The 25,520-nt window shown below is 40.5% G+C and overlaps 1 protein-coding gene and 1 pseudogene across 3 annotated transcripts in view; both read left to right on the top strand.

Moving 5' to 3' along the window:
* The window catches only part of SCP2 (sterol carrier protein 2), a 126,514-nt gene that overhangs the window by 60,529 nt on the left and 40,465 nt on the right, over positions 1-25,520 (top strand). For all 3 annotated transcript variants that reach the window (XM_007978723.3, XM_007978724.3, XM_007978725.3), the window contains one exon: positions 5,070-5,177. In XM_007978723.3, the coding sequence (XP_007976914.1) occupies positions 5,070-5,177 (108 nt within the window). The remainder of the gene's footprint in view (positions 1-5,069; positions 5,178-25,520) is intronic.
* LOC103224799 (tubulin beta chain pseudogene) lies at positions 9,585-11,054 on the top strand (annotated as a pseudogene).

The following is a 25,520-nucleotide window of genomic DNA, read 5'->3' as shown; positions in this document are numbered from 1 at the left end:
GACATTTGAGCTCTATCATTCTTGTGATACAGCTTGTGTATGGTAGGATATTCAGCAATATCCCCACCTCTTATCTACTAAATGCCAGTAGCACCACCCCCCACAGTTGTAACAACCATAAAATGTCTCCAAATATTGTCAGATGTCTTCTAGGGGGTAAATCTCTCCCAGTTGGCAGGGCACGGTGGCTCACGCCTGTAATCCCAGCACTTCGGGAGGCCAAGGCGGGCAGATCACGAGGTCCAGAGATTGAGACCATCCTGGCTAACGTGGTGAAAGCCTGTCCTACTAAATATACAAAAAGTTAGCCTGAATTCTTTTAGTTTTCCTTCAACTGAAAATGTCTTTATAATATTATATATTGGGATTTTCAATTTTTTTCTCTGCTTCTTCTGGGCTTCCAATGATGCATATATTAAACCTTTGGATATTGTCCCATAGGTCCCTGAAACTGTTCACTTTGAATCCCTTTTCTGTCTGTTCTTCACATTTGATAATTTATGTTGATATATCTTTAAATTCACTGACTCCTCCTTCATCTTCTTTCTACTCATAAACCATTCTAGTGAGTTTTCTATTTCAAATATGGTATTTTCAGTTCTAAAATTTCCATTTGGTTCATTTTATATTTTCTGTTTCTCTGCTGAGAGCCTGTATCTTTTTTTTCATTTCTAGTGGGCTTTCTTTACCTTGCAGTTCTAACGGCTGTTTTAAAGTCTTTAATAATTCCATAATCTGGGCTTTCTTAGGTTTTGCATCGTTGATTGTCTTTTACCTTGAGAGTATTGGTTACATTTTCTGATTCTTTGTGTAGCAAATAATTTTGGATTGTATCCTGGACAGGGTGAATGTCCCGTTATACAGATCCTTTGGAGAATGTTGGTTTTTGTTTTAACAAGCATTTAAGCCGTATGTTCTGACAATAAGTTCTGTCTTGCCTTCCGAGGGTGGTGGTTAAAGTCTTTGCTCAGCTCTCTAAACGTATGCCTACGTCAGAGTGAGCCTGAGATTTGTACAGGTCTGTACACAGAATTAGGGGATCCTCTTCTCTGGTTCACTCCACTGTGGACTTCTTCTCTTACTCTCCAGCCTGCGGAGGTTTCTTTTCCTAGTTCCTTTGGTTAGGAAGATGGGGTTTCTGTTAGAGTTTTAGCTACCTTTGCTGCTTCTGCTGCCATGCTGTTCCAGGGCTGTGCTCAACCTTGGGGCAAAGCTGTTGAGAGAGAGAGCCTAAAAAGAAAAAAGACAACCAGGACCTCACCCTTATGCAGTGGCTTCTCCAAGTTTTGACTTGCTCTGTAATCCCCCTGCTTTTATTTACTTTTCAGAGTCCTCAGGTAGTTTTTAAAAAATTTTTTATTTTTATATCCAGTGTTTTCAGTTGTAATCAATGCAAGAGATGAACTGTAGTGAACATATTCTGCCTAATATGGAACTTAATCTCAAAGTTAAATGTTTTATATAGATACAGATATAAAATGATTGCTTACTTACTTTTTTTTTTCTTGGAGACGGAGTTTCTCTCTTGTTGCCCAGGCTGGAGTGCAATGGGGCGATCTTGGCTCACCACAACCTCCACCACCTAGGTTCAAGTGATTCTCCTGCCTCAGCCTCCCGAGTAGCTGGGATTGCAGGCATGCGCCACCACGCCCAGCTAATTTTGTATTTTTAGTAGAGACGGGGTTTCACCATGCTGGCCAGGTTGGTCTCAAACTCTTGAATGCAGGTGATCTGCCTGCCTTGGCCTCCCAAAGTGCTGGGATTGTAGGTGTGAATCACCACCCCCGGCTTTTTTTTTTTTCCGAGACAGAGTTTTGCTGTTGCTGCCCAGGCTGGAGTACAATGGTGAGATTTCAGCTAACTGCAACCTCCCCCTCCCAGGTTCAGGTGATTCTCTTGCCTCAGCCTCCCGAGTAGCTGGGATTATAGGGGTGCGCCACCACACCTGGCTAATTCTTGCATTTTTTTTTTTTTTAGTAGAGATGGTTTCACCATGTTGGTCAGGCTGGTCTCGAACTCCTGACCTCAGGTGATCCACCCACCCCAGCCTCCCAAAGTGCTGGGATTACAAGTGTGAGCCACTACGCCCGGCCAAAATGATTACTTTCAAACTTATACTCCTTGCTTGAACTGCTCCTCCAACCTCTAGACTCAAGAATCCAGCTGCCTGCTTTTTAGGGGTTTCTTCGGATGTCTCATAAGCATCTCAAACCTAAGTCCAAAATTGAGCGATGGATATTTTTCAATCTTTCTCCTCCCTCAGTCTTCCCCATCCTTCTGCTGCTTAAACTGGAAGCCATCAGGCTTGAATTCTTTTCTCTCTCTCACAGTCATCATTAAGTCTCTCTCTAAGTCCCATTGGCTATGGACTCTACCTTCAAATACATCCAGAATATGACCACATCTCACCACTTTTGTCACTGCCAGCCTAGTGCAAAACAGCATCGTTTCTCATTTATATTATTGTTGGAGTCTTATAACTGGTTCCCTGCTTCTGCCTTGTCTCTCTATACTGAAGCTAGAATGTGCAGTAAATCAGTTCATTCATTCATTCAAAACCCAGTAGTTTCTCAACTCACTCAGACGAACAAGCCAAATGTGATCTGTCCTCCTTACTCCCCACTCCCATCTCTGACTTCCTCTGCTTTTCTCTGAATCGTCTACTCTGCTGCAGCCACATTGGCTTCCTTCTTCAAGCACTGGAAGCTTGCTCCTGTTTCAGGGCCTTTGTTCCAACTATACATGATTTGCTTCCTCACTCCCTTCAGGTCTTTGACTAATATCCTTCTCAGTGGAAGCCTTCTCCAATCACTTTGTCTGAAATATAAATCACTCACCTCCATCTTCCTTGTCTCAATGTGTCCTATGCCCTTTTCTTGCTTTCTTTTTTCCCTTGGCATTTGTCACCACTTTACATATTTCTTTACTTATTTTACCTATTGTCTGTCTTTTCCTCACCCCTCTCCCCACAATAACTTAAACTCCATGATAGTAAGGATTTTCATTTGGTTCGCTGTTGTATCCTTAAGTTCCTAGTTTAGTTTTTGGCACAGAACAGGTATAATAATTGTTTTCCAAAAGCGTATGCATTTGTTTTCCTATCTATGCTAGGTGAGAGTGTTCATTTACAGTACTTTAATCTCTGAATATTTTTAGTTGATGAGTTCAAGATAACTTCCCTTTGGAATCTTTTAATACTTTACAAGATTGTATACATTATAGGAAAAGTGTAGTGAATTATTCATTTTTAGGGGTTAGCTTGTGTTTAGTTTGCTATTACTTGCTATAGAAACAATATTTAGCAGTTTGTAAGTAGCAATAGTAGATAGATTCATCTCTGATGACTACAACCTCAGAGCAATTTCTAAGATAGAAACATACCAAAAAATAAAAGAGAGAATGCCTTAACCAATGGTTTTATCTATAACCTAGATTTAAAGCCAAATTAGAAGTGTCAGTCATCTAAAATCCTGTGATTAGTGTATTTCATTTTACCAACAGAGGAACTTTTGTTTTTGAAGGCAATATAATATATTAGCTGAGAACACAGGCTGTGGAGCCAGGGTGCCTGAGTATTAATCCTGGATCTCTTGTTGTTGCCTTGGCTGATTTCTTAATATCTCTGTCTGTTTTCTCATCTCAGAAATGAGAATGATAGCACCTACTTCATAGGATTGAATATTAAATTATATAAATATGGTCATCTCTCAGTATCTGTGGGGGGTTGTTTCTAAGACCTCCCACAGATACCAAAATCCATGGAAGTTGCTTATATAAAATGGCATAATTTTTGCATATAACCTATGCACATCCTCCCGTATACTTTAAATAATGTCTAGATTACTTATAATAACTACACATCACTTCATTCACATGGATTCAATGTAGTACTCAGCACATACAAATTGAAGTTTTGCTTTTTGTAATTTTTTTCTTCTGAATATATATATATGTATTTTTGAGACAGAGTTTTGCTCTTGTCACCCAGGCTGGAGTGCAATGGTATGACCTTGACTCACTGCAACCTCTGCCTCCCAGGTTCAAGCGATTCTCCTGCCTCAGCCTCCTGAGTAGCTGGGATTACAGGGGTGCACCACCATGCCTGGCTAATTTTTGTATTTTTAGTAGAGATGAGGTTTCACCATCTTGGCCAGGCTGGTCTCGAACTCCTGACCTCAGGTGATCTACCTGCCTCGGTCTCCCAAAGTGCTGGGATTACAAGCATCAGCCATGGTGTCTGGCCTCTTCTGAATATTTTTGATCTGTGGATGGTTGAATTCATGATGTGGAACCTGTGGATGCTGACTGTGTATACAGACAATAATTAGAACAAGACCTGACCCAGAGTGAGTGCTCAAAAGCTATTCACTACCTTTGACAGCATCACCACCATCATTATTGTCATTATTTGGAGTGTCCACATCTTATTACTTTATCGTAAATATGATGTGGAAGACAATTTTATACAATACATACATTTTTATTTACTTCTTAACCATCTGGGAGAATGACCAAATGACCAGGAAATTGACAGGAATATTGAAGCCACCGAGCACATGAAGTAATTGTTTTTTAACCTTACTTTTGTGGCTCAACAGTGTTTTCAGATATTTGTCTTCATTTTATGAAAGTGTCTTTTTTCTCCTGTTTTTCCATATTTATTAAAAATACTTATATAGTATATAGCAGTACGGTTGAAAATAGAAAAGAACACATTTTGGCAAAATTATGCATTTTGGCAAAAAAGCTGACATAATTATTTTAGTTATAGCATTATATCCATTTCAGTTCTATTCTCCTAGTTCTCTGAATCTCTACCATATTTAGAGCAATTCTGGAAGCCAGAGAGCTCTATGGAACTAATAGGAGCTTTTGTTTCATACAGGAAATGTTCTGAAATTGTAAGTATTTATTACTTTTGAAAGTGCTTATGTCAAATTGTTGTTAGTTTGAACTGTTAAGAAATATTTGCTACAAGAAATTCTTGGCTATATGGAAATCTTATAAAAGCATATCATTTGTTCTATTGTTACTATTAACGTTTGTAAATATTATTTTTTCTTCTATAGGACAAGGTGCAACACTGGTTGATAGAGGAGATAATACATATGGAGGAAAGTGGGTTATAAATCCTAGTGGTGGACTGATTTCAAAGGGACACCCACTAGGAGCTACAGGTAATACTACATACAGATTTCATACATTTTTAAATCATTTTTTTCCTTAAGTGTGAACGAATTAGTCTTTCATTTGAATGAAATATTATATTCTCTGAACTTGGTAGCTGGTGCTTTACATGATTGTTTAGCTGCAATATTTTTGATGTTCCATTAAGTAGAACACACTTAAATAATCTTGATTAATTGATGAGAATTTGAATTAATTAAAACTAAATTCAGGATGTTTCCAAGTAGAGATCTTACTGGACTTGCTAAGTAAGAATCGTTTGAAATGAGCATGTTATTTATATGTAGTTGTATACTTGGTTGACATTGCATGGAAATTATTTTCTCTTGAGACAACAGGACTAGAATTTATAAAGTAAGAATTTTACTATGGCTCTGCTGTTGACTGGCTGGCTGTGTGAAACTATTTTTATCAGTCAATCACTTTAACTTTTAATTCCTTAATTATAAAACGACAAACTTGTACAATGCAGTTTCTTTTTCTTTTTTTTTTAATAAAAAATTTTAAATAAAAAAGGGAACCTCACCGTGTAGTTCCTTTTTTCTTTCTTTCTTTTGTTTTTTTTTTGAGATGGAGTCTCGCTTTGTTGCCCAGGCTGGAAAGAAGTGGCACAATTTCAGCTCACTGCAACCCCTGCCTCCTGGGTTCAAGCCATTCTCCTGCCTCAGCCTCCCGAGTAGCTGGGACTACAGGCTTGTGCCACCATGCCCAGCTAATTTTTGTATTTTTTTTTTAGTAGAGATGGGGTTTCACCATGTTGGCCAGGCTGGTCTTGAATTGCTGACCTCAAGCAATCTACCTGCTTCGGCCTCCCAGAGTGCTGGGATTACCAGCAATGCATTTTTAATATATCACTGTCTACCTTCAAATAGCATGTTATGCCATTTTGTACATAATGTAAGACTTTTACAGCCGCCTATCTATTTACCTTCTCCTATCTTTTGTGTTATTGTTTCCATACACTTACTCCTAAGTATATTGTAACCCCCACAATATACTATTATTATTGTTGCTTTAAACAATCTAGTATCTTTCAAAGATATCTAAAAATTACGGGGATGATCAGTGATGTTATGGGAAGTGGCAAAATAACAACATCCAAAAATCCTGTCCTTTATAAAAGTTTGGAGAACACTGGCAAAAATTGTCAAGATCAACTTTTTCTGTAACTTTAAAAATTAACCGGATTTACAACAATCTGTTGGGAGTGGAGGTGGGGGGTGCTTAAAACAACAACAAAGAGCATAATCTCTGTGAGAGCAACAAGCTGTGGCATTTTCACCTGCCTTAACACCTCCCCCTTTCTGCAGCTCCACGGTAGCCTTGAAAACCTACAGCTTGCAGTCATGGTGAAAATTAGCAGCCTAGCTGGCACTGAACAAGTCAGAACAGAGTTGGAGCTCTTTCAAAGCCCCTTCCTCAGAGAACTGTCATTATATGCCCTGTCTGGTGGTGTCCTGGTAAACCCCACTTGAAAGCTTTGTCTTTATTTCACCTCACTGAAAACTCACCCAGTGCAAAGAGTATTTTCCCTAGAGGCACTTGTCAAAAACAATCAACCACAACTGTTCAACAAAGTAGCTACCTCAGGTGCCAATTGGGGTAAACAACAAAATAACAAAAAACTTAAAAGGAAAAGTTGGGGAGTAAGATGTACATACGGGACTTTGAAAAGATCTGATATATTCCTGGGAATCTAGAAGGCTAATGGCATATATAAGGTCAGAGTTGTGTACATGCTCAGGAAAGACCTGAGAAGGTCCTAAGCTCACCTCTGGCTAAACTTGGGGCTCTGCACAAGCAAAAGGCAAAGGCTAAGGTGGAATTGTAAAATGCCTGGCTGAGGACCACATCATGCAGCTAGAGGTCCAATAAAGACCAGGAGACTTTTTAGTTCAGTCATTTAAGGACATCTCTATCTAGTCAGTAGCTGAGGGAAGAGAAAATTCAGTGGCCATGTGGGACAAAGATTACAGACTTTATAGAATTCGCTTGGAAAAGTCACTAAATAACCATAACAATAAACAGCAACAACAACAACAAACTGGGAAAGAGGAGGGTTTGATTGATTTTTAGAGGAGCTACGTTATATTATTTAAAATGTCCAGTTTTCAACAAAAAACATAAAGACATGCAGATAAACAATAAAGGGTGACCTATATACCTAGGAAAAAAAGCAGTCAATAGAAACTATCCCCAAGGAAGCCAAAACATTGGACTTACTAGACAAAGACTTTAACTAGCTATTTTAAATATATTAAAGGAAACCATATATAAAGAACTAAAGGAAAGTAAGATAACAATGTTTCTCCAGATAGAGAATATTAATAAATAGAAATTATGAAAAAGACAACCAGGCACAGTGGGTCACACCTGTAATCCCAGCACTTTGAGAGGCAAAGGTGGGAGGATAGCTTGAACCCAGGAATTCGAAACTAGCCCAGGCAACATAGTGAGACTTCCCCTCTACTAAAAATAAAAAATTAGCTGAGTGTAGTGGCATGCATCTGTCATCCCAGCTACTTGGGAGACTGAGGCAGGAGGATCACTTGAGCCCAGGAGGTTAAAGCTGCAGTGAACTGTGATTGTGCCACTGCATTCCAGCATTACAGCCTGGGGAACAGAGAAAAAAACAAAAACAAACAAACAAACAAAATCAAACAAGGAAATTAAAGAACCAAATAGAAATCTGGAGTTGAAAAGAAATCTAGCAAAAGACATCAAGGATAAAACCCTAAACGTTAGTAGACATCAAAGGTATAGGTAGAGAAGAAGAACCATTTAAGAATAATGAGAGGGAATGCTCAGTTAGCCAAGGAAGGAGAGTGTTTCAAAAGTAAGAGATCAGGCCACAAAAGTTAGATAAAGAACGAAAAGTGTCCTTTGGATTTGGCTGTTACAAAGTCGTTAGCAATCCTGGAGCAATTTTGAACAAGTGTTTTGCATGGAAGCACATGAGATTCAGAAAGAATTATAAGTGAGAAAGTGGCAATAATAGTGCAGATACACTTTTAGAAATAGTGGCTATGAATGGAAAGTGATATATATGTAAGGGATGTACCTGAATTATAGGTACATGTTCTGTATGAATGAAGTCTTGGGTGTGAACCTAGCCTCTTCACTCTCTTTAGTATGTAGCTTAGCCAGTTAATCCTAGTTTCTTTTCTATAAAATGGGAATATAGTACCTACCTTATAAGGCTGTTCTGTGGATTAAATGAGGAAATATATGTATGTAAAGTATATGGTAGAGTCCCCCAAAAAGAGTAGGAACACAATAACTTCCAGAATTCTCTTCCCAACATTTCCACAAAAGGAAGCCATGATGGATCTACTTAACTAGTTCTTGTTTGTTTATTTGCCAGTAATAAATCTCGTTTTTATCACAGTATGAAGATATAATTTTTGACCATTTCTGGAAAAGAATGTTCTTTAATTTGTAAAGAAAATTTGTTTTCTAGTGTGACATCCTCAAGGTACCATATTTCTATGTAAATGTTGTGCCCAATGCTACACAGACACTATTTAAAAACTATTTTCTGCCTTTGGTAAATAGACTAAACTGTTTTCTTTATTTCTCAAAAGAATTAGATCATACTTCAGTGTTGATTTTGTTGCTAATGGGACATGGAGATGTCCGGGTGATAATAAATATTCCTGTGGTATAATCACTGAAGCCTTTAAGAGTTATACTGTAGGCCGGGCGCGGTGGCTCAAGCCTGTAATCCCAGCACTTTGGGAGGCCGAGACGGGTGGATCACGAGGTCAGGAGATCGAGACCATCCTGGCTAACCCGGTGAAACCCCGTCTCTACTAAAAAATACAAAAAACTAGCCGGGCGAGGTGGCGGGCGCCTGTAGTCCCAGCTACTCGGGAGGCTGAGGCAGGAGAATGGCGTAAACCCGGGAGGCGGAGCTTGCAGTGAGCTGAGATCCGGCCACTGCACTCCAGCCTGGGCGACAGAGCGAGACTCCGTCTCAAAAAAAAAAAAAAGAGTTATACTGTAAAGTATATGAGTTTGTGTGTAAAGAAGTGACTTAAATTCTCCTTTCAGACAGCTTCCTTATTCATATAGGAAACCTCTGTTTCATTAGGAGATGAATATGATATTTCATTTTAGTTGTTCTTGTTGACATACAACTTTTTTCTCCTCTGAAATAGCACATTTTTATTATTATTTGCTTGATTGCCATTATTAGATATTTTTGTTCTGCCATCCACTGAAACACTCAGAAATCATGCCTTATAGTAACAATATAATTTTTCATATCTATATTTGTTATTAAAATTTAGATCTAATTTTTATACAATAAAATGCACAGTTCTGCTTCTCAGAACCTTCCTGCTGCCACGTTTGCACCTTGCTGCTTTAGCCTCTGGGGCGCGTTCCATCCTTTCAGCCTGCAGCCAGCAGAGAAAAAAAATTACATATATTCTTGCCCCGTGCATACCTAGAGGTGACCAAAAAAATTAAAATAAATTTTAACCATGAGGGAAATCATGCATATCCAGGCCGGTCAGTGTGGCAACCAGATGGGTGCCAAGTGCTGGGATGTGATCAATGATGAACGTGAAATCGACCCCACCACCACCTAACATGGGGACAGCGACCTGCAGCTGGACTGCATCTCCATGTACTACAGTGAAGCCACAGATGGCAAATATGTTCCTCGTGCTCTCCTGGTGGATCTAGAACCTGGGACCATGGACTCTGCTAGCTCAGGCCCTTTTGGCCAGGTGCTTAAACCAGACAACTTTGTTTTTGGTCAGTCTGGGGCAAGCAACAACTGGGCCAAAGGCCACTACATAGAGGGGGCCGAGCTGGTTGATTCAGTCATAGATGTGGTGCAGGAGGACGCAGAGAGCTGTGACTGCCTGCAGGGCTTCCAGCTGACCCACTCAATGGGCTCTGGAATGTGTACTCTCCTTATCAGCAAGATCCGAGAAGAGTGCCCTGATTGCATCATGAACATCTTTAGTGTGGTGCCTCCACCCAAAGTATCTGACACCATGGTCGAGCCCTACAACATCACCTCTTCATCCATCAGTCGGTAGAGAACACTGATGAGACCTACTGCATGGACAACGAGGCCCTCTATGACATCTGCTTCTGTACTTTGAAGCTGACCACACCAACCTGTGGGCACCGGAACCACCTTGTCTTAGCCATCATAAGCATTGTTACCACCTGTCTCCACTTCCCTGGCCAGCTCAATGCTGACCTCTGCAAGTTGGCAGTCAACCTGGTGCCCTTCCCACGTCTCCACTACTTCATGGCTGGCTTTGCCCTCTCACCAGCTGTGGAAGCCAGCAGCATCAAGCTCTCACAGTGCCCAAACTCACCTGGCAGGTCTTTGATGCCAAGAACATAATGGCTGCCTGTGACCCCTGCCACAGCTTATATCTCACTGTGGCTGCTGTCTTTGTGGATGGATGTCCATGAGCAGATGCTCAACGTGCAGAACCAGAACAGCAGCTACTTTGTGGAATGGATCCCCAACAACATCAAGACAGCTGTCTGTGACATCCCACCTCATGGCCTCAAGATGGCAGTCACCTTCATTGGCAACAGCATGGCCATCCAGGAGCTCTTCAGGTGCATCTTGGAGCAGTTCACTGCCATGTTCCCCTGGAAGACCTTCCTCCACTGGTACACAGGCGAGGGCATGGATGAGATGAGAGTTCACCAAGGCTGAGAGCAACATGAACAACCTCATCTCTGAGTATCAGCAGTACCAGGATGCCACCACCGAAGAGGAGGAGGATTTCAGTGAGGAGGCTGAAGAGGAGGCCTAAGGCAGAGCCCCTATCACCTCAGGCTTCTCAGTTCCCTTAGCCATCTTACTCACCTGCCCCTTTTCTCTTTTTTCAAACACAAATCTAGATCTCAGAATTTGTGTTTGCTGCCTCAAACACAAATCTAGATCTAGAACAGTGCCTAGCATGTAGTAGGCACTCAATAAGTACTTGTTAATTGAATGTTTCCTTTCTCTTTCTACTCTGGGAAGCCTAGGTTTCTGACACTCTGGGAAACCCTGTATTTCCTTCTGGTGCCCATCCCTTCCATCTGTCCAGTTAATATTTCCCTCTTTTTAAAATCTGCAAGAACCTGGGTCTCATCCAGATCTCATTTAGAACCCACTGGGTTTTGAAACCCACGTGGATAATGGCCACCATCCTAAGCCCAAAGCAAAAGATGATAGAAGGTGGCAGGTAGAAGTCACTACAAGGAAGGGGATGGGATTTTCCATCCTAAAAGTTTTGGAGAGGGAAATCCAGGCTACTGAAGTCATAATTTCCAGGTACTTCCATTTTCCGTTTCTCAGCTTCAAGGGAGGTATTAGCAGTATTTTCTCCATTTTCAATCTCCCTCCAAGCTCTGCCCTTTGGAGAGGTCTGCCCCACTCTGTCAAGTGGAATCTTTCCCTCTCTGACTCTGCCTCTCTCACACATTGAATTCCTCCCTTTCCCCTGGTTAGATAAGGGGATCAAGGAGGGGAAAGAGACCAGCCTTGGTCCCTAGACCTCCAGAAATGCCCTCCTAATCTCCACCTTTTCTTAACCCCCAAAGAGGATTAACATCCCTGGCTTTATCTGGGATGGTATATACTGCCACATCAGTGTTTGAGTCATTCCCCAGAGGAAAGGAGAACCCTCCTCCATCTTTTTGCAACATCTCCTATCTTCCTTTTGCTATTGCTTTTTTCCACCTTACACTTGGTTTTGTTCTATCCTACACTTCAAATTTCTATTTTGAACGTGCTGCTTTTTTTCATATTGAAAAGGTGACATTGCTCCAAGAGCCAAAAATAAATGGGAATTGGAAAAAAAAATGCACAGTTCTCACAAAAACATGTACACTAATGTTTACAGCAGCATTATTCATTGTCAAAAGCTGGAAACAAGCCAGATGTCTATCATCAACTGATAAACAAAATGTGGTATATTTATTTTTATTTTTTTAGATTTTTTTTGAGACAGTCTCACTCTGTCCCCGAGGCTAGAGTTCAGTGGTGCAATCTTGGCTCACTGCAACCTCTGCCTCCCTGGTTCAAGCGATTCTCCTGCCTCAGCCTCCTGAGTATCTGGGACTACAGGCACCTGCCACCATGCCCAGCTAATTCTATTTGGAGACATATATTTTTATTTCTCTTGGGTTGATAACTTGGAGTGAAATTGCTGGGTCATAGGACAGATACATATGAGTAATTGTCGAAAAGGCTAAGTGCAATAGCTCATGCCTGTAATCCCAGTACTTTGGGAGGCTGAGGTGAGAGGATTGCTTGAAGCCAGGAGTTTGAGACCGGCCTGGGCAGCAAAGCAAGACTTTGTCTCTACAAAATATTAAAAAATTAACTGGGAGCAATAGCATACACCTGTAGTCCCAGCTACCCAAGAGGCCGAGGTGGGGGGATTGCTTGAGCCCAGGAGTTTGAGACCGGCCTGGGCAACATGGTGAAACTCTGTCTTTCCAAAAAATACAAAAATTAGTCAAGCGTGGTGGCGCATGTCTATGGTCCCAGCTACCTGTGTCTTTCCATACTTTTGCAGGTATATCCATAGGATAAATTTCAAACAGTGGACTCATTGTGTCAAAGGGTAGTATATATTTAAAAATTAGTGGAGATTGCCAGTTTTTCTTCAGAAAAGGTTGTATCAGTGTATGTTTCCAACAGCAGAGTATGAGAATGCCTCTTTCCTTCAGTCTTGTCAATATTGGATTTTTTCCTCAAATGTTAAAAAATTTGCCAATCTTGACAGGTCATCTGTTTTTCTTCCCTGGGTTCTGAAAAGGTAACCTAAAACACCCCAGGAAGATAGAATTTACTCAGTTTTTATATATTTAAAGAGAGACTCGCATTTCCTGCAGTATCGTTTGATAACCCTTTCTAACATTTGAGTCTACACTGTTGATAAATTTTTCCTTTTATCGTTAATCTTTGAGATATTATGTCTAGTGATGGAGTAGCATTTTGTGGGAAAAAAACTTATAAATCTTGATGACTTGAGTGGTAGTCTGAATAGGGATAAGGAATTATTGAAAAGTAAATGTTTCCTTGCTACATATTGAGGATTTGGATATATTTTGATAAATCTGGCACATGGCCATTAGCTGTAATGTGCCCCAAGAAAGAATTCAGACTCCTTGAATTTATATCACAATGACAGTTATGAGTAGCTTAAACATTTTTTCTCTAGTTACTTGGGTAACAAACTGCAATAGGATTCTAAGAGATTCAGAAAATGGTCAAGTTAAGTTCCAAAGTATGTTAAGACTCTTGGTGAAGGTGTAAGATTCTCTTCTGTAAATGGTATTAATTTAATTGTAAGACAGTGCCGCTTTGGTTGGGAACTCAGTATTGGGGAATTAGCTTTAAAATTAAAGCTTCATGATACTGGTTTCTGATTTTGTTTAGATCTGGATGAAAGTTTCTAGCTGCTATAACACTACCCATAATAGAAGAAAATTGTAGTTTTCAGCATTTGAATTGAGTATTCTTTTGTTCATTGTCAGTTTAAAAACATTAATTCCTTTTAGATTTCCAATCAGGAAAATTACATAAACCTGAGCTTTTTTTGATTACTTTGCAGTGGTCATATTACAAAAAACACATTAGTGTTCAGGTGATAATGTCATATTTTATTCCAGTTTTCAAAGTGCTTTTACATATACTGTCCAACACTTATTGAACACTTGTGAGTTTTTTTGTTTTTTTTTTTTTGAGACGAAGTTTTACTCTGTTGCCTAGGCTGGAGTACAGTGGCGTGATCTCAGCTCACTGCAACCTCTACCTCCCAGGTTCAAGTGATTCTTCTGCCTCAGCCTCTGGAGTAGCTGGGATTACAGGGACCTGTCACCATGCCCGGCTAATTTTTGTATTTTTAGTAGGGATGGGGTTTCACCATGTTGGCCAGGCTAGCCTCGAACTACTGACCTCAAGTGATCCACCTTCCAAAGTGCTGGGATTACAGGTGTGAGCTGTCACACCTGGCCTGATCACTTGTTTTAAATGAATAAAGGTTGGACATGGTGGCTCATGCCCATAATCCCAGCACTTTGGGAGGCCAAGGCAGGAGGATGACTTGAAGCCAAGAGTTCGAGACCAGCCTGGGCAACAAAGTGAGACCCTGGTTTCTACAGAAAAAAAAAAGAATAAGTAAAATTTGGCTTTAGTTTATTCTTAGCTATCTCTACTTTTTAAAATATCCATATTAATATCTGCAATCTACTGAAAGGACATGAAAGTACCTTTGAGATAAAGCTCCTGACAAAGGATTATTGAGTGCTTTGAAGCTAGAAGTGGGTTTTTTTAGTTTGGCCTTTTGTCATAGTTCAGCCTGGCCTTTTAAGCCTTTAAAAAAGGCCTCTGTGCCTTTCTAGGAGGCTTCAACCTAGTGTTAGGTCCTGATCTTCTGTTATTTAGTCAACATCAGTTCAGTAGTGACTTACTGTGCACCCACCTCATCATTAGGTACTGTAGGCCACTGGTTGTCAAATATGAGGTCTACTCATAGACCGATTCGGAGCCTCCTGAAGCTTCTAAAAATATATGTTCCTGCCTGAGTATGGTGGCTCACGCCTGTAATCCTAGCATTTTGGGAGGCTGAGGCGGGCAGATCACTTGAGCTGAGGAGTTCGAGACCAACATGGGCAAGATGGTGAAACCCTGTCTCTACAAAAAATGCAAAAATTAGCCATTTTTTTTGCCAGTGATGGCGCATACCTGTAGTCCCAGCTACTTGGGTGGGAAGATAGCTTGAGCCCAGTAGGCAGAGGTTGCAGTGAGCTATCACGCCACTGCACTCCAGCCTATGTGGTAGAGCCAGACCTTGTCTCCAAAAAAAAAAAAAAAAAAAGATTATATATATATATATGTTCCTGTCCTACCCTTAGAAATTCTCTTTGGTCTGGGTTGGTCCTAAACAATTTATATTTTTTCAAAGTTCCCCCAGAGCTTCTCATTCATAGCCAGATTTGAGGGCTAGGGTTAGGATATACAAGGTAACTCGCAGGAAGTGTATAAGAGGAAGTGTATAAGAGGCAGATAATACAAGAATACAAATACTTATATATTTAAATAAGTAATTATAATACAAAGCAGAATGTGCTATAGGAGAAGCACAAAGCAGAAGTATGAAGAGGAGAAAAAGGGAAGGGAGGATGGCAGGGTCGTGAAGATTTGCTAAATCCCATCACATGCCAGGTGTTTTGCCAGCATTTCTGTCTACTTGAGTTTTGAGGAAGGAGATTCAGAAAGAGGAAGGGTGTTTAAACCAAACTGTTTGCTTTTACCAAACAGGTTTAATTCCTTGTTGCCTATACAAACTCTACCTTTGTTATTTTCTCAATAATAATACACTGTTCTAAGTACACTTCATGTACAAGTGCATTCAATTTTCATATCGATTTTTCTCTTTTACAAAAGAAGAAAATAGAGGCATGGAGAGTTTAAATAATTTGCATGAAGTCATCAGGCTAGAGAGTGGCAAAGCTAAGATTCAAACACAGGCTATGTATTCCTAGCATCCAGGGTGTTAACCATTATACTGTACTTCAGTGTCCTTTCCTCAGTGGAAACGCCCATCTTCAAGTGCTCTCTCAAATGTTATCCACCTTATGAAGCTCTTCCTGTTTCACTGATTGTTTCCATAGATTGAATTAATCTTTCCCTTTTTTGAACTCCCATACTTTCTCAGGACTTTTCTTTTAACATTTATGCTTATAGTATATATTATAATTATTTATAAGCTTTAAAAAATCTTCCCTATTTGAGAGCCTATGAAGTCAGGATTCATATTTCATTTGTCTCTCTACCTTGAACAGTGCGCAATACATTGCATATTTAAAGGGATAGTTGAATATGTTATTGCTCCTTTAACATCTAGAACGTGGCATGGAGCAAAGGGAATACATTTGTTTAATGTGAGAAGAATTAGGATCATTAGGAAGAATTCATTGGAAGGTAGATTTTGGCTGGATACAAGACAGAACTTTCTAACATGGCTTCTCAAAAATGGAATAGGTTGCCTCCTGAGAGCATGCATTTACCTGTCACAGAGGCTGTGCACAAAAAATACATGTAACAACTTGATAGGAATGTTTTAAGGAGAATTTTGCCCATCTGTTGGGCCTTAGATTTGATGAATTCATAGATCCTTTTCAATTCTATTATAAGATGCTCTGATCTCCTGTGGGAAGTAATTATTTCTTTTTCTGCATTCACGTAGTGATGTTTTTAATGACACGTGTATTATTATTCTATCCTGTGGTTTTTGTTTACATGTTTCAGTACTTTTAAAGGCATTATAAACTTCTTAGGTCTTAAGAATTTGGGTCAAAATGATATGAGAATAAGTGGAATTTTAGCCAAGGGACCTAGCATTTACAAATCAAACCATGGCTTAGCTCTCCTACTCTATAAGAGGTTGCCAAAATAAATCCTAGGATGATGACTGGTAAGACCTAAATCCAATATAAACTCTTAAAAAGCCAGCAAGTCAGTAAGGGCTAATTAGCTTTTCACCAAAGTTTCTATTTTACCTTTCATCATATCCTCCAGGACACCCATCCTTATTTCCATTGCCCAGAGTTTTGCATTTTTACCACTGCATGTGAGGAGAGGTAAATTTTATCATTAAACTCTATTTGTGCCAGGACAAATGGAGCCCAGGAGATGGTGTCTACCCTAGATACCTGTTACTAGCTAGAGATAACTAGGAGAAAGCCCTGAATTTCTATTTCTATTTCTTTTCTTTTTTTATTTTTGAAACCAAGGTTTCACTTTGTTGCTCTGGCTGGAGTGGAGTGGCATGATCACGGCTCACTGTAGCCTCGATTTCTTGGGCTCAGATGATTCTCCTATCTCAGTCTTCCAAGTAGTTTGGACTACAGGCACGCGCCTTCATACCTGGCTAATTTTTTTATGTTATTGGTAGAGACGGGGTTTCGCCATATTGCCTAGGCTGGTCTTGATCTCCTGGGCTAAAGTGATCCACCCATGTCGGTCTTCCAAAGTGCTGGGATTACAGGCATGAACCATCATGCCTTCTTTTTCTTTTTTTGAGATAGAGTCTTGCTCTGTTGCCCAGGCTGAAGTGCAATGCAGACATGGTGCAAACATGGCTCACTGAAGTCTCTACTTCCTGGGCTCGAATGATCCTCCCACCTCAGTCTCCCAAGTAGCTGGGACCACAGGTGCACACCATCACACCCAGCTAATTTTATTTTTTCTTTTGTAGAGGTGGGGTCTCCCTATGCTTCCCAGGCTGGTCTCAAACTCCTGGGCTCAAGCAGTCCTCTCTCCTTGGCCTCCCAAAAAGCTGGGATTACAGGCATGAGTCACCACACCCAGCCCCTTATTCTTTCTTCACAATTTTGTGGATAGAAGATTCATTCTTACCATAGATCATAGCAACCTCAGCATACCATTTTTTACCCTTAAAGTTGGGAACTTCCACCTTTTCACTTAAAGGAAGCACTTGTATGCACATTTGAATTGCCACTTCACTCCTCTTGCGCTTTGGGGCTATCATTAAGTAAACTAAGGATGACTTGAACATGAGCACTGCAGTACCCATCACAGTCATTTCAATAACAGAGATAGTTACTAACTGACTAATGGGTGGGTATCATATACCACTTGGATATGCTGGGCAAAGGGATGATTCACATCCCAGGTGGGATGGGGCTGAATGGCGTGAGATTTTATCATGCTACTCAGAACAGCATGCAACTTAAAACTTATGAATTGTTTATTTCTGGCATTTTCTGTTCAGTATTTTTAGACCGTAATTGACTGAGAGTAACTGAAACTGTGGAAAGTGAAACCATGGATGTGAGGGCACTACTGTATTTTACTTTTGTTTTTGAAATATATTTTACATGTGATAGATAATTTTGTCAGGCCTCTAAGCCCAAGCTAAGCCATCATATCCCCTGTGACTTGCACATATACATCCAGATGGCCTGAAGCAACTGAAGATACACAAAAGAAGTGAAAATAGCCAGTTCCTGTCTTAACTGATGACATGCCACCATTGTGATCTGTTCCTGCCCCACTCTAACTGATCAGTTGACTTTGTGACAATACAGTCTCCCCGCCCTTGTGATAATGTACTTTGTGATATTCCCCTGCCCTTGTGAATGTACTTTGTACAATATTCCATCCCTGCCCTTAAAGGTTCCAAGATGGCCGAATAGGAACAGCTCCAGTCTATAGCTCCCAGTGTCAGTGACGCAGAAGACGGGTGATTTCTGCATTTCCAACTGAGGTACCAGGTTCATCTCACTGGGGCTTGTTGGACTGTGGGTGCAGTCCATGGAGTGTGAGCCAAAGCAGGGCGGGGTATCGCCTCACCCAGGAAGCACAAGGGGAATTCCCTTTCCTAGCCCAGGGAAGCTGTGACAGATGGCACCTGGAAAATCGGGACACTCTCACCCTAATACTGTGCTTTTCCAACGGTCTTAGCAAATGGCACACCAGGAGATTATATCCTGCACCTGGCTCCAAGGGTCCCATGCCTACAGAGCCTCGTTCACTGCTAGCGCAGCAGTCTGAGATCGAACTGCAAGGTGGCAGTGAGGCTTGGGAAGGGGCGTCTGCCATTGCTGAGGCTTGAATAGGTAAATAAAGCGGCCAGGAAGCTCGAACTCAGTGGAGTCCACCACAGTTCAGCAAGGCCTGCCTACCTCTGTAGACTCCACCTCTGGGGGCAGGGCATAGCTGAAAAAAAGGCAGCAGAAATTTCTGCAGACTTAAACGTCCCTGTCTGACAGCTTTGAAGAGAGTAGTGGTTCTCCCAGCATAGATTTTGAGATCTGAGAACGAAGAGACTGCCTCTTCAAGTGGGTCCCTGACCCCTGAGTAGCCTAACTGGGAGACACCTCCCAGCAGAGGCCGACCAACACCTTTGCTGGGCGACACCTCCCAGCAGAGACCGACCAACACCTCATACAGCAGGGTACCCTTCTGAGATGAAGCTTCCAGGGGAAGGATCAGGCAGCAACATTTACTGTTCTGCAATATTTGCTGTTCTGCAGCCTCTGCTGGCGATACCCAGGCAAACAGGGTCTGGAGTGGACCTCCAGCAAACTCCAAAAGACCTGCAGCTGAGGGTCCTGACTGTTAGAAGGAAAATTAACAAACAGAAAGGACATCTACATCAAAACCCCATCTATGTGTCACCATCATCAAAGACCAAAGGTAGATAAAACCACAAAGATGGGGAGAAACCAGAGCCGAAAAGCTGAAAATTCTAAAAATCAGAGTGCCTCTTCCCTCCAAAGGAACACAGCTCCTCACCAGCAATGGAACAAAGCTGGATGGAGAATGACTTTGATGAGTTAAGAGAAGAAGGCTTCAGACGATTGGTAATAACAAACTTCTCCAAGCTAAAGGAGGATGTTCGAACCCATTGCAAAGAAGCTAAATACCTTGAAAAAAGATTAGATGAATGGCTAACTAGAATAAACAGCATAGAGAAGACCTTAAATGACCTGATGGAGCTGAAAACCATGGCACGAGAACTATGTGATGCTTACTCAAGCTTCAGTAACCAGTTCGATCAAGTGGAAGAAAGGATATCAGTGATTGAAGATCAAATGAATGAAATGAAGTGAGAAGTGAAGTTTAGAGAAAAAAGAGTAAAAACAAACGAACAAAGCCTCCAAGAAATATGGACTATGTGAAACGACTAAATCTACGTCTGATTGGTGTACCTGAAAGTGACGGGAGAATGGAACCAAGTTGGAAAACACTCTTCAGGATATTATCCAGGAGAACTTCCCCAACCTTGCAAGGCAGGCCAACATTCAAAGTCAGGAAATACAGAGAACTCCACAAAGATACTCCTTGAGAAGAGCAACTGCAAGACACATCATTGTCAGATTCACCAAAGTTGAAATGAAGGAAAAAATATTAAGGGCAGCCAGAGAGAAAGGTCGGGTTACCCACAAAGGGAAGCCCATCAGACTAACAGCAGATCTCTTGGCAGAAACTCTCCAAGCCAGAAGAGAGTGGGGGCCGATATTCAATGTTCTTAAAGAAAAGAATTTTCAACCCAGAATTTCATATCCAGCCAAATTAAGCTTCATAAGTGAAGGAGAAATAAAATCCTTTACAGACAAGCAAATGCTGAGAGATTTTGTCACCACCGGGCCTGCCTTACAAGAGCTCCTGAAGGAAGCAGTAAACATGGAAAGGAAAAATCGGTACCAGCCACTGCAGAAACATGCCAAATTGTAAAGACCATCGATGCTAGGAAGAAACTGCATCAACTAATGAGCAAAATAACCAGCTAACATCATAATGACAGGATCAAATTCACACATAATAATATTAACCATAAATGTAAATGGGCTAAATATTCCAATTAAAAGACACAGACCAGCAAATTGGATAGAGTCAAGACCCATCAGTGTGCTGTATTCAGGAGACCCATGTCACGTGCAGAGACACACATAGGCTCAAAATCAAGGGATGGAGGAAGATCTACCAAGCAAATGGAAAACAAAAAAAAAGCAGGGGTTGCAATCCTAGTCTCTAATAAAACAGACTTTAAACCAACAAAGATCAAAAGAGACAAAGAAAGCCATTACATAATGGTAAAGGGATCAATTCAACAAGAAGAGCTAACTATCCTAAATATATATGCACCCAATACAGGAGCACCCAGATTCATAAAGCAAGTCCTTAGAGACCTACAAAGAGATGTAGACTCCCACACAATAATAATGGGAGATTTTAACACCCGACTGTCAACATTAGATCAATGAGACAGAAAGTTAACAAGGATATCCAGGACTTGAACTCAGCTCTGTACCAAGTGGACCTAATAGACATCTACAGAACTCTCCACCCCAAATCAACAGAATATACATTCTTCTCAGCACCACATCGCACTTATTCCAAAATTGACCACATAGTTGGAAGTAAAGCACTCCTTAGCAAATGTAAAAGAACAGAAATTATAACAAACTGTCTGTCAGACCACAGTGCAATCAAACTAGAATTCAGGATTAAGAAACTCACTCAAAACCACTCAACTACATGGAAACTGAACAACCTGTTCCTGAATGACTACTGGGTACATAACAAAATGAAGACAGAAATAAAGATGTTCTTGAAACCAATGAGAACAAAGACACAACCTACCAGATTCCCTGGGACACACTTAAAGCAGTGTGTAGAAGGAAATTTATAGCACTAAATGCTCACAAGAGAAAGCAGGAAAGATCTAAAATTGACACCCTAACATCACAATTAAAAGAACTAGAGAAGCAAGAGCAAACACATTCAAAAGCTAGCAGAAGGCAAGAAATAACCAAGATCAGAGCAGAACTGAAGAAAATAGAGACACAAAAAACCCTTCAAAAAATCAGTGAATCCAGGAGCTGTTTTTTTGAAGAGATCAACAAAATTGATAGACCACTAGCAAGATTAATAAAGAAGAAAAAAGAGAAGAATCAAATAGACGCAATAAAAAATGATAAAGGGGAGGGCTATCACCACTAATCCCACAGAAATACAAACTACCATCAGAGAATACTATAAACACCTCTACACAAATAAACTAGAAAGTCTAGAAGAAATGGATAAGTTCCTGCACACATACACCCTCCCAAGACTAAACCAGGAAGAAGTTGAATCCCTGAATAGACCAATAACAGGCTCTGAAATTGAGGCAATAATTAATAGCCTACCAACCAAAAAAAGTCCAGGACCAGATGGATTCACAGCTGAATTCTACCAGAGGTACGAAGAGAAGCTGGTACCATTCCTTCTGAAACTATTCCAATCAATAGAAAAAGAGGGAATCCTTCCTACCTCATTTTATGAGGCCAGCATCATCCTGATACCAAAGCCTGGCAGAGACACAGCGAAAAGGGAGAATTTTAGACCAATATCCCTGATGAACGTCAGTGCAAAATTCCTCAGTAAAATACTGGCAAATTGAATCCAGCAGCACATCAAAAAGCTTATCCACCACGATCAAGTTGCCTTCATTCCTGGGATGCAAGGCTGGTTCAACATACGCAAAGCAATAAACGTAATCCATCATATAAATAGAACCAAAGACAAAAGCCACATGATTATCTCAATAGATGCAGAAAAGGCCTTTGACAAAATTCAACAACCCTTCATGCTAAAAACTTTCAATAACTAGGTATCGATGGGACGTATCTCAAAATAATAAGAGCTATTTATGACAGACCCACAGCTAATATCATACTGACTGGGCAAAAACTGGAAGCATTCCCTTTGAAAACTGGCACAAGACAGGAATGCCCTCTCTCACCACTCCTATTCAGCATAGTGTTGGAAGTTCTGGCCAGGGAGATCAGGCAGGAGGAAGAAAGAAAGGGTATTCAATTAGGAAAAGAGGAAGTCAAATTGTCCCTGTTTGCAGATGACATGATTGTATATTTAGAAAACCCCATTGTCTCAGCCCAAAATCTCCTTAAGCTGATAAGCAACTTCAGCAAAGTCTCAGTGTACAAAATCAATGTGCAAAAATCACAAGCAGTCCTATACACCAATAACAGACAGCCAAACCATGAGTGAACTCCCATTCACAATTGCTTCAAAGAGAATAAAATACCTAGGAATCCAACTTACAAGGGATGTGAAGGACCTCTTCAAGGAGAACTACAAACCACTGCCCAGTGAAATAAAAGGACACAAACAAATGGAAGAACATTCCATGTTCATGGATAGGAAGAATCAATATCATGAAAATGGCCATACTGCCCACGGTAATTTATAGATTCAATGCCATCCCCATCAAGCTATCATATGGAATCAAAAAAGAGCCTATATTTCCAAGACAATCCTAAGCCAAAAGAACAAAACTGAAGGCATCATGCTACCTGACTTCAAACTATACTACAAGGCTACAGTAACCAAAACAGCATGGTACTGGTACCAAAACAGAGATATAGACCAATGGAACAGAACAGAGCCCTCAGGATTAATACCACACATCTACAGCCATCTGATCTTTGACAAACCTGACAAAAACAAGAAATGGGGAAAGATTCCCTATTTAGTAAATAGTGCTGGGAAAACTGGCTAGCCATATGTAGAAAGCTGAAACTGGATCCCTTCCTTACACCTTATACAAAAATTAACTCAAGATAGGTTAAAGACTTAAATGTAAGACCTAAAATCATAAAAACCCTAGAAGAAAACCTAGGCAATACCATTCAGGCCATAGGAATGGGCAAGGACTTCATGACTAAGACACCAAAAGCAATGACAACAAAAGCCAAAATTGACAAATGGGATCTAATTAAACTAAAGAGCTTCTGCACAGCAAAAGAAACTACCATCAGAGTGAACAGGTAACCTACAGAATGGGAGAAAATTTTTACAATCTACCCATCTGAGAAAGGGCTAATATCTACAAAGAACTTAAACAAATTTACAGAAAAAAATCAACCCCATCAAAAAGTGGTTAAAGGATGTGAACAGACACTTCTCAAAAGAAGACATTTATGCAGCCAACAGACACATGAAAAAATGCTCATCATCACTGGCCATCAGAGAAATGCAAATCAAAACCACAATGAGATACCATCTCACATAAGTTAGAATGGTGATCATTAAAAAGTCAGGGAACAACAGGTGCTGGAGAGGATGTGGAGAAATAGGAACACTTTTACACTGTCGGTGGGACTGTAAACTAGTTCAACCATTGTGGAAGACAGTGTGGCGATTCCTCAAGGATCTAGAACTAGAAATAACATTGACCCAGCCATCCCATTACTGAGTATATATCCAAGGTAGTATAAATCATGCTGTTATAAAGACACATGCACATGTATGTTTATTGCGGCACTATTCACAATAGCAAAGACTTGGAACCAACCCAAATGTCCATCAGTGATAGACGGGATTAAGAAAATGTGGCACATATACACCATGGAATACTATGCAGCCATGAAAAAGGGTGAGTTCATGTTCTCTGTAGGGACATGGATGAGGCTGGAAACCATCATTCTGAGCAAACTATTGCAAGGACAGAAAACCAAACACTGCGTGTTCTCACTTATAAGTGGGAATTGAACAATGAGAACACTTGGACACAGGGTGTGGAACATCACACACCGGGGCCTGTCATGGGTTGGGGGTAGGGGGTAGGGGTAGCATTAGGAGATATACCTAATGTAAATGACGAGTTAATGGGTGCAGCACACCACCTTGGCACATGTATACATATGTAATGAAGCTGCACATTGTGCACATGTGCCCTAGAACTTAAAGTATAATAAGTACTTTGTAATATTCTCCCCGCCCTTACATGTGCCCTAGAACTTAAAGTATAATAATAATAATAAAAGTAGTTTGTAATATTCTCCCTGCCCTTGAGAACTTTGTGAGATCCACCCCCTGCCTGCAAAAAATTGCTCCTATTTCCACCGCCTATCCCAAACCTGTAAGAACTAACGATATTCCCACCACCCTTTGCTGACGCCTTTTTCGGACTCAGCCTGCTTGCACCCAGGTGAAATAAACAGCCTTGTTACTCACACAAAGCCTGTTGGGTGGTCTCTTCACACAGACGCATGCAACAAATTTTATATCTTTTGGAGAGAAAATCTGCTCTATTATAAATATATATTCTTCAGTCTATGCTGCGTCTATGAAAGCTTTTTGCTCTTTGAAACTCAGCAAGCCTTTTCTTCCTCAAAAATTCAGGCTCTGATAGTAGAAAACCATGCTTTTTAATGTTGTTTTTGTTAAAGCATTTAGATGTCTAATTTGAAACTAAAGCCGAATTATGACTTTATTGTACTTGGCCATCTTGATAGTATAGGAAGGTTTATAGGTTCAAGGAGAAGGAAGAAAAGACCTCAGATAATAACTCATAATGTTATCCCCTATAGCTTTTCCATTCTGTGGCTATTCGTAGCACTTAGTGTCCTTATCTTTGTTAGCACTTTATATTTACATTACACTGTGAATCCTCTGTTATCTTTAACATTTGGTAGAATGCTTGATATATGTTCGAATGGTTTATTTTTAGAAGCAACCAGATTGTATACTCTTATCTATGTAACTGAGTCCTAGGTCAGTTACTTTCATGTAAAAAGGTTGACCAACATCTTGTTAGGAAATGTTTGCAGCAAGATGATGGTTTGTAACCAGTTGGTTGGAAGTACAGGTGGCCTGGACTTGCATTTGGCATCTGAATTATGAACAGCCTGGTGGGACTCAGCCCTCAACCCTATCTGACACTATCTCCAGGTAAATAGTGTTAGAATTGAAATGAATTACAGAATACCTCATTGGTGTCTGTAAAAGAATCGATTTGGTATTTGGGGGAACCCCT

The sequence above is a fragment of the Chlorocebus sabaeus genome, chromosome 20 (genome assembly GCF_047675955.1).
Source record: "Chlorocebus sabaeus isolate Y175 chromosome 20, mChlSab1.0.hap1, whole genome shotgun sequence".
NCBI lineage: Eukaryota > Metazoa > Chordata > Mammalia > Primates > Cercopithecidae > Chlorocebus > Chlorocebus sabaeus.
This window is presented reverse-complemented; position numbering and strand designations above follow the sequence as displayed.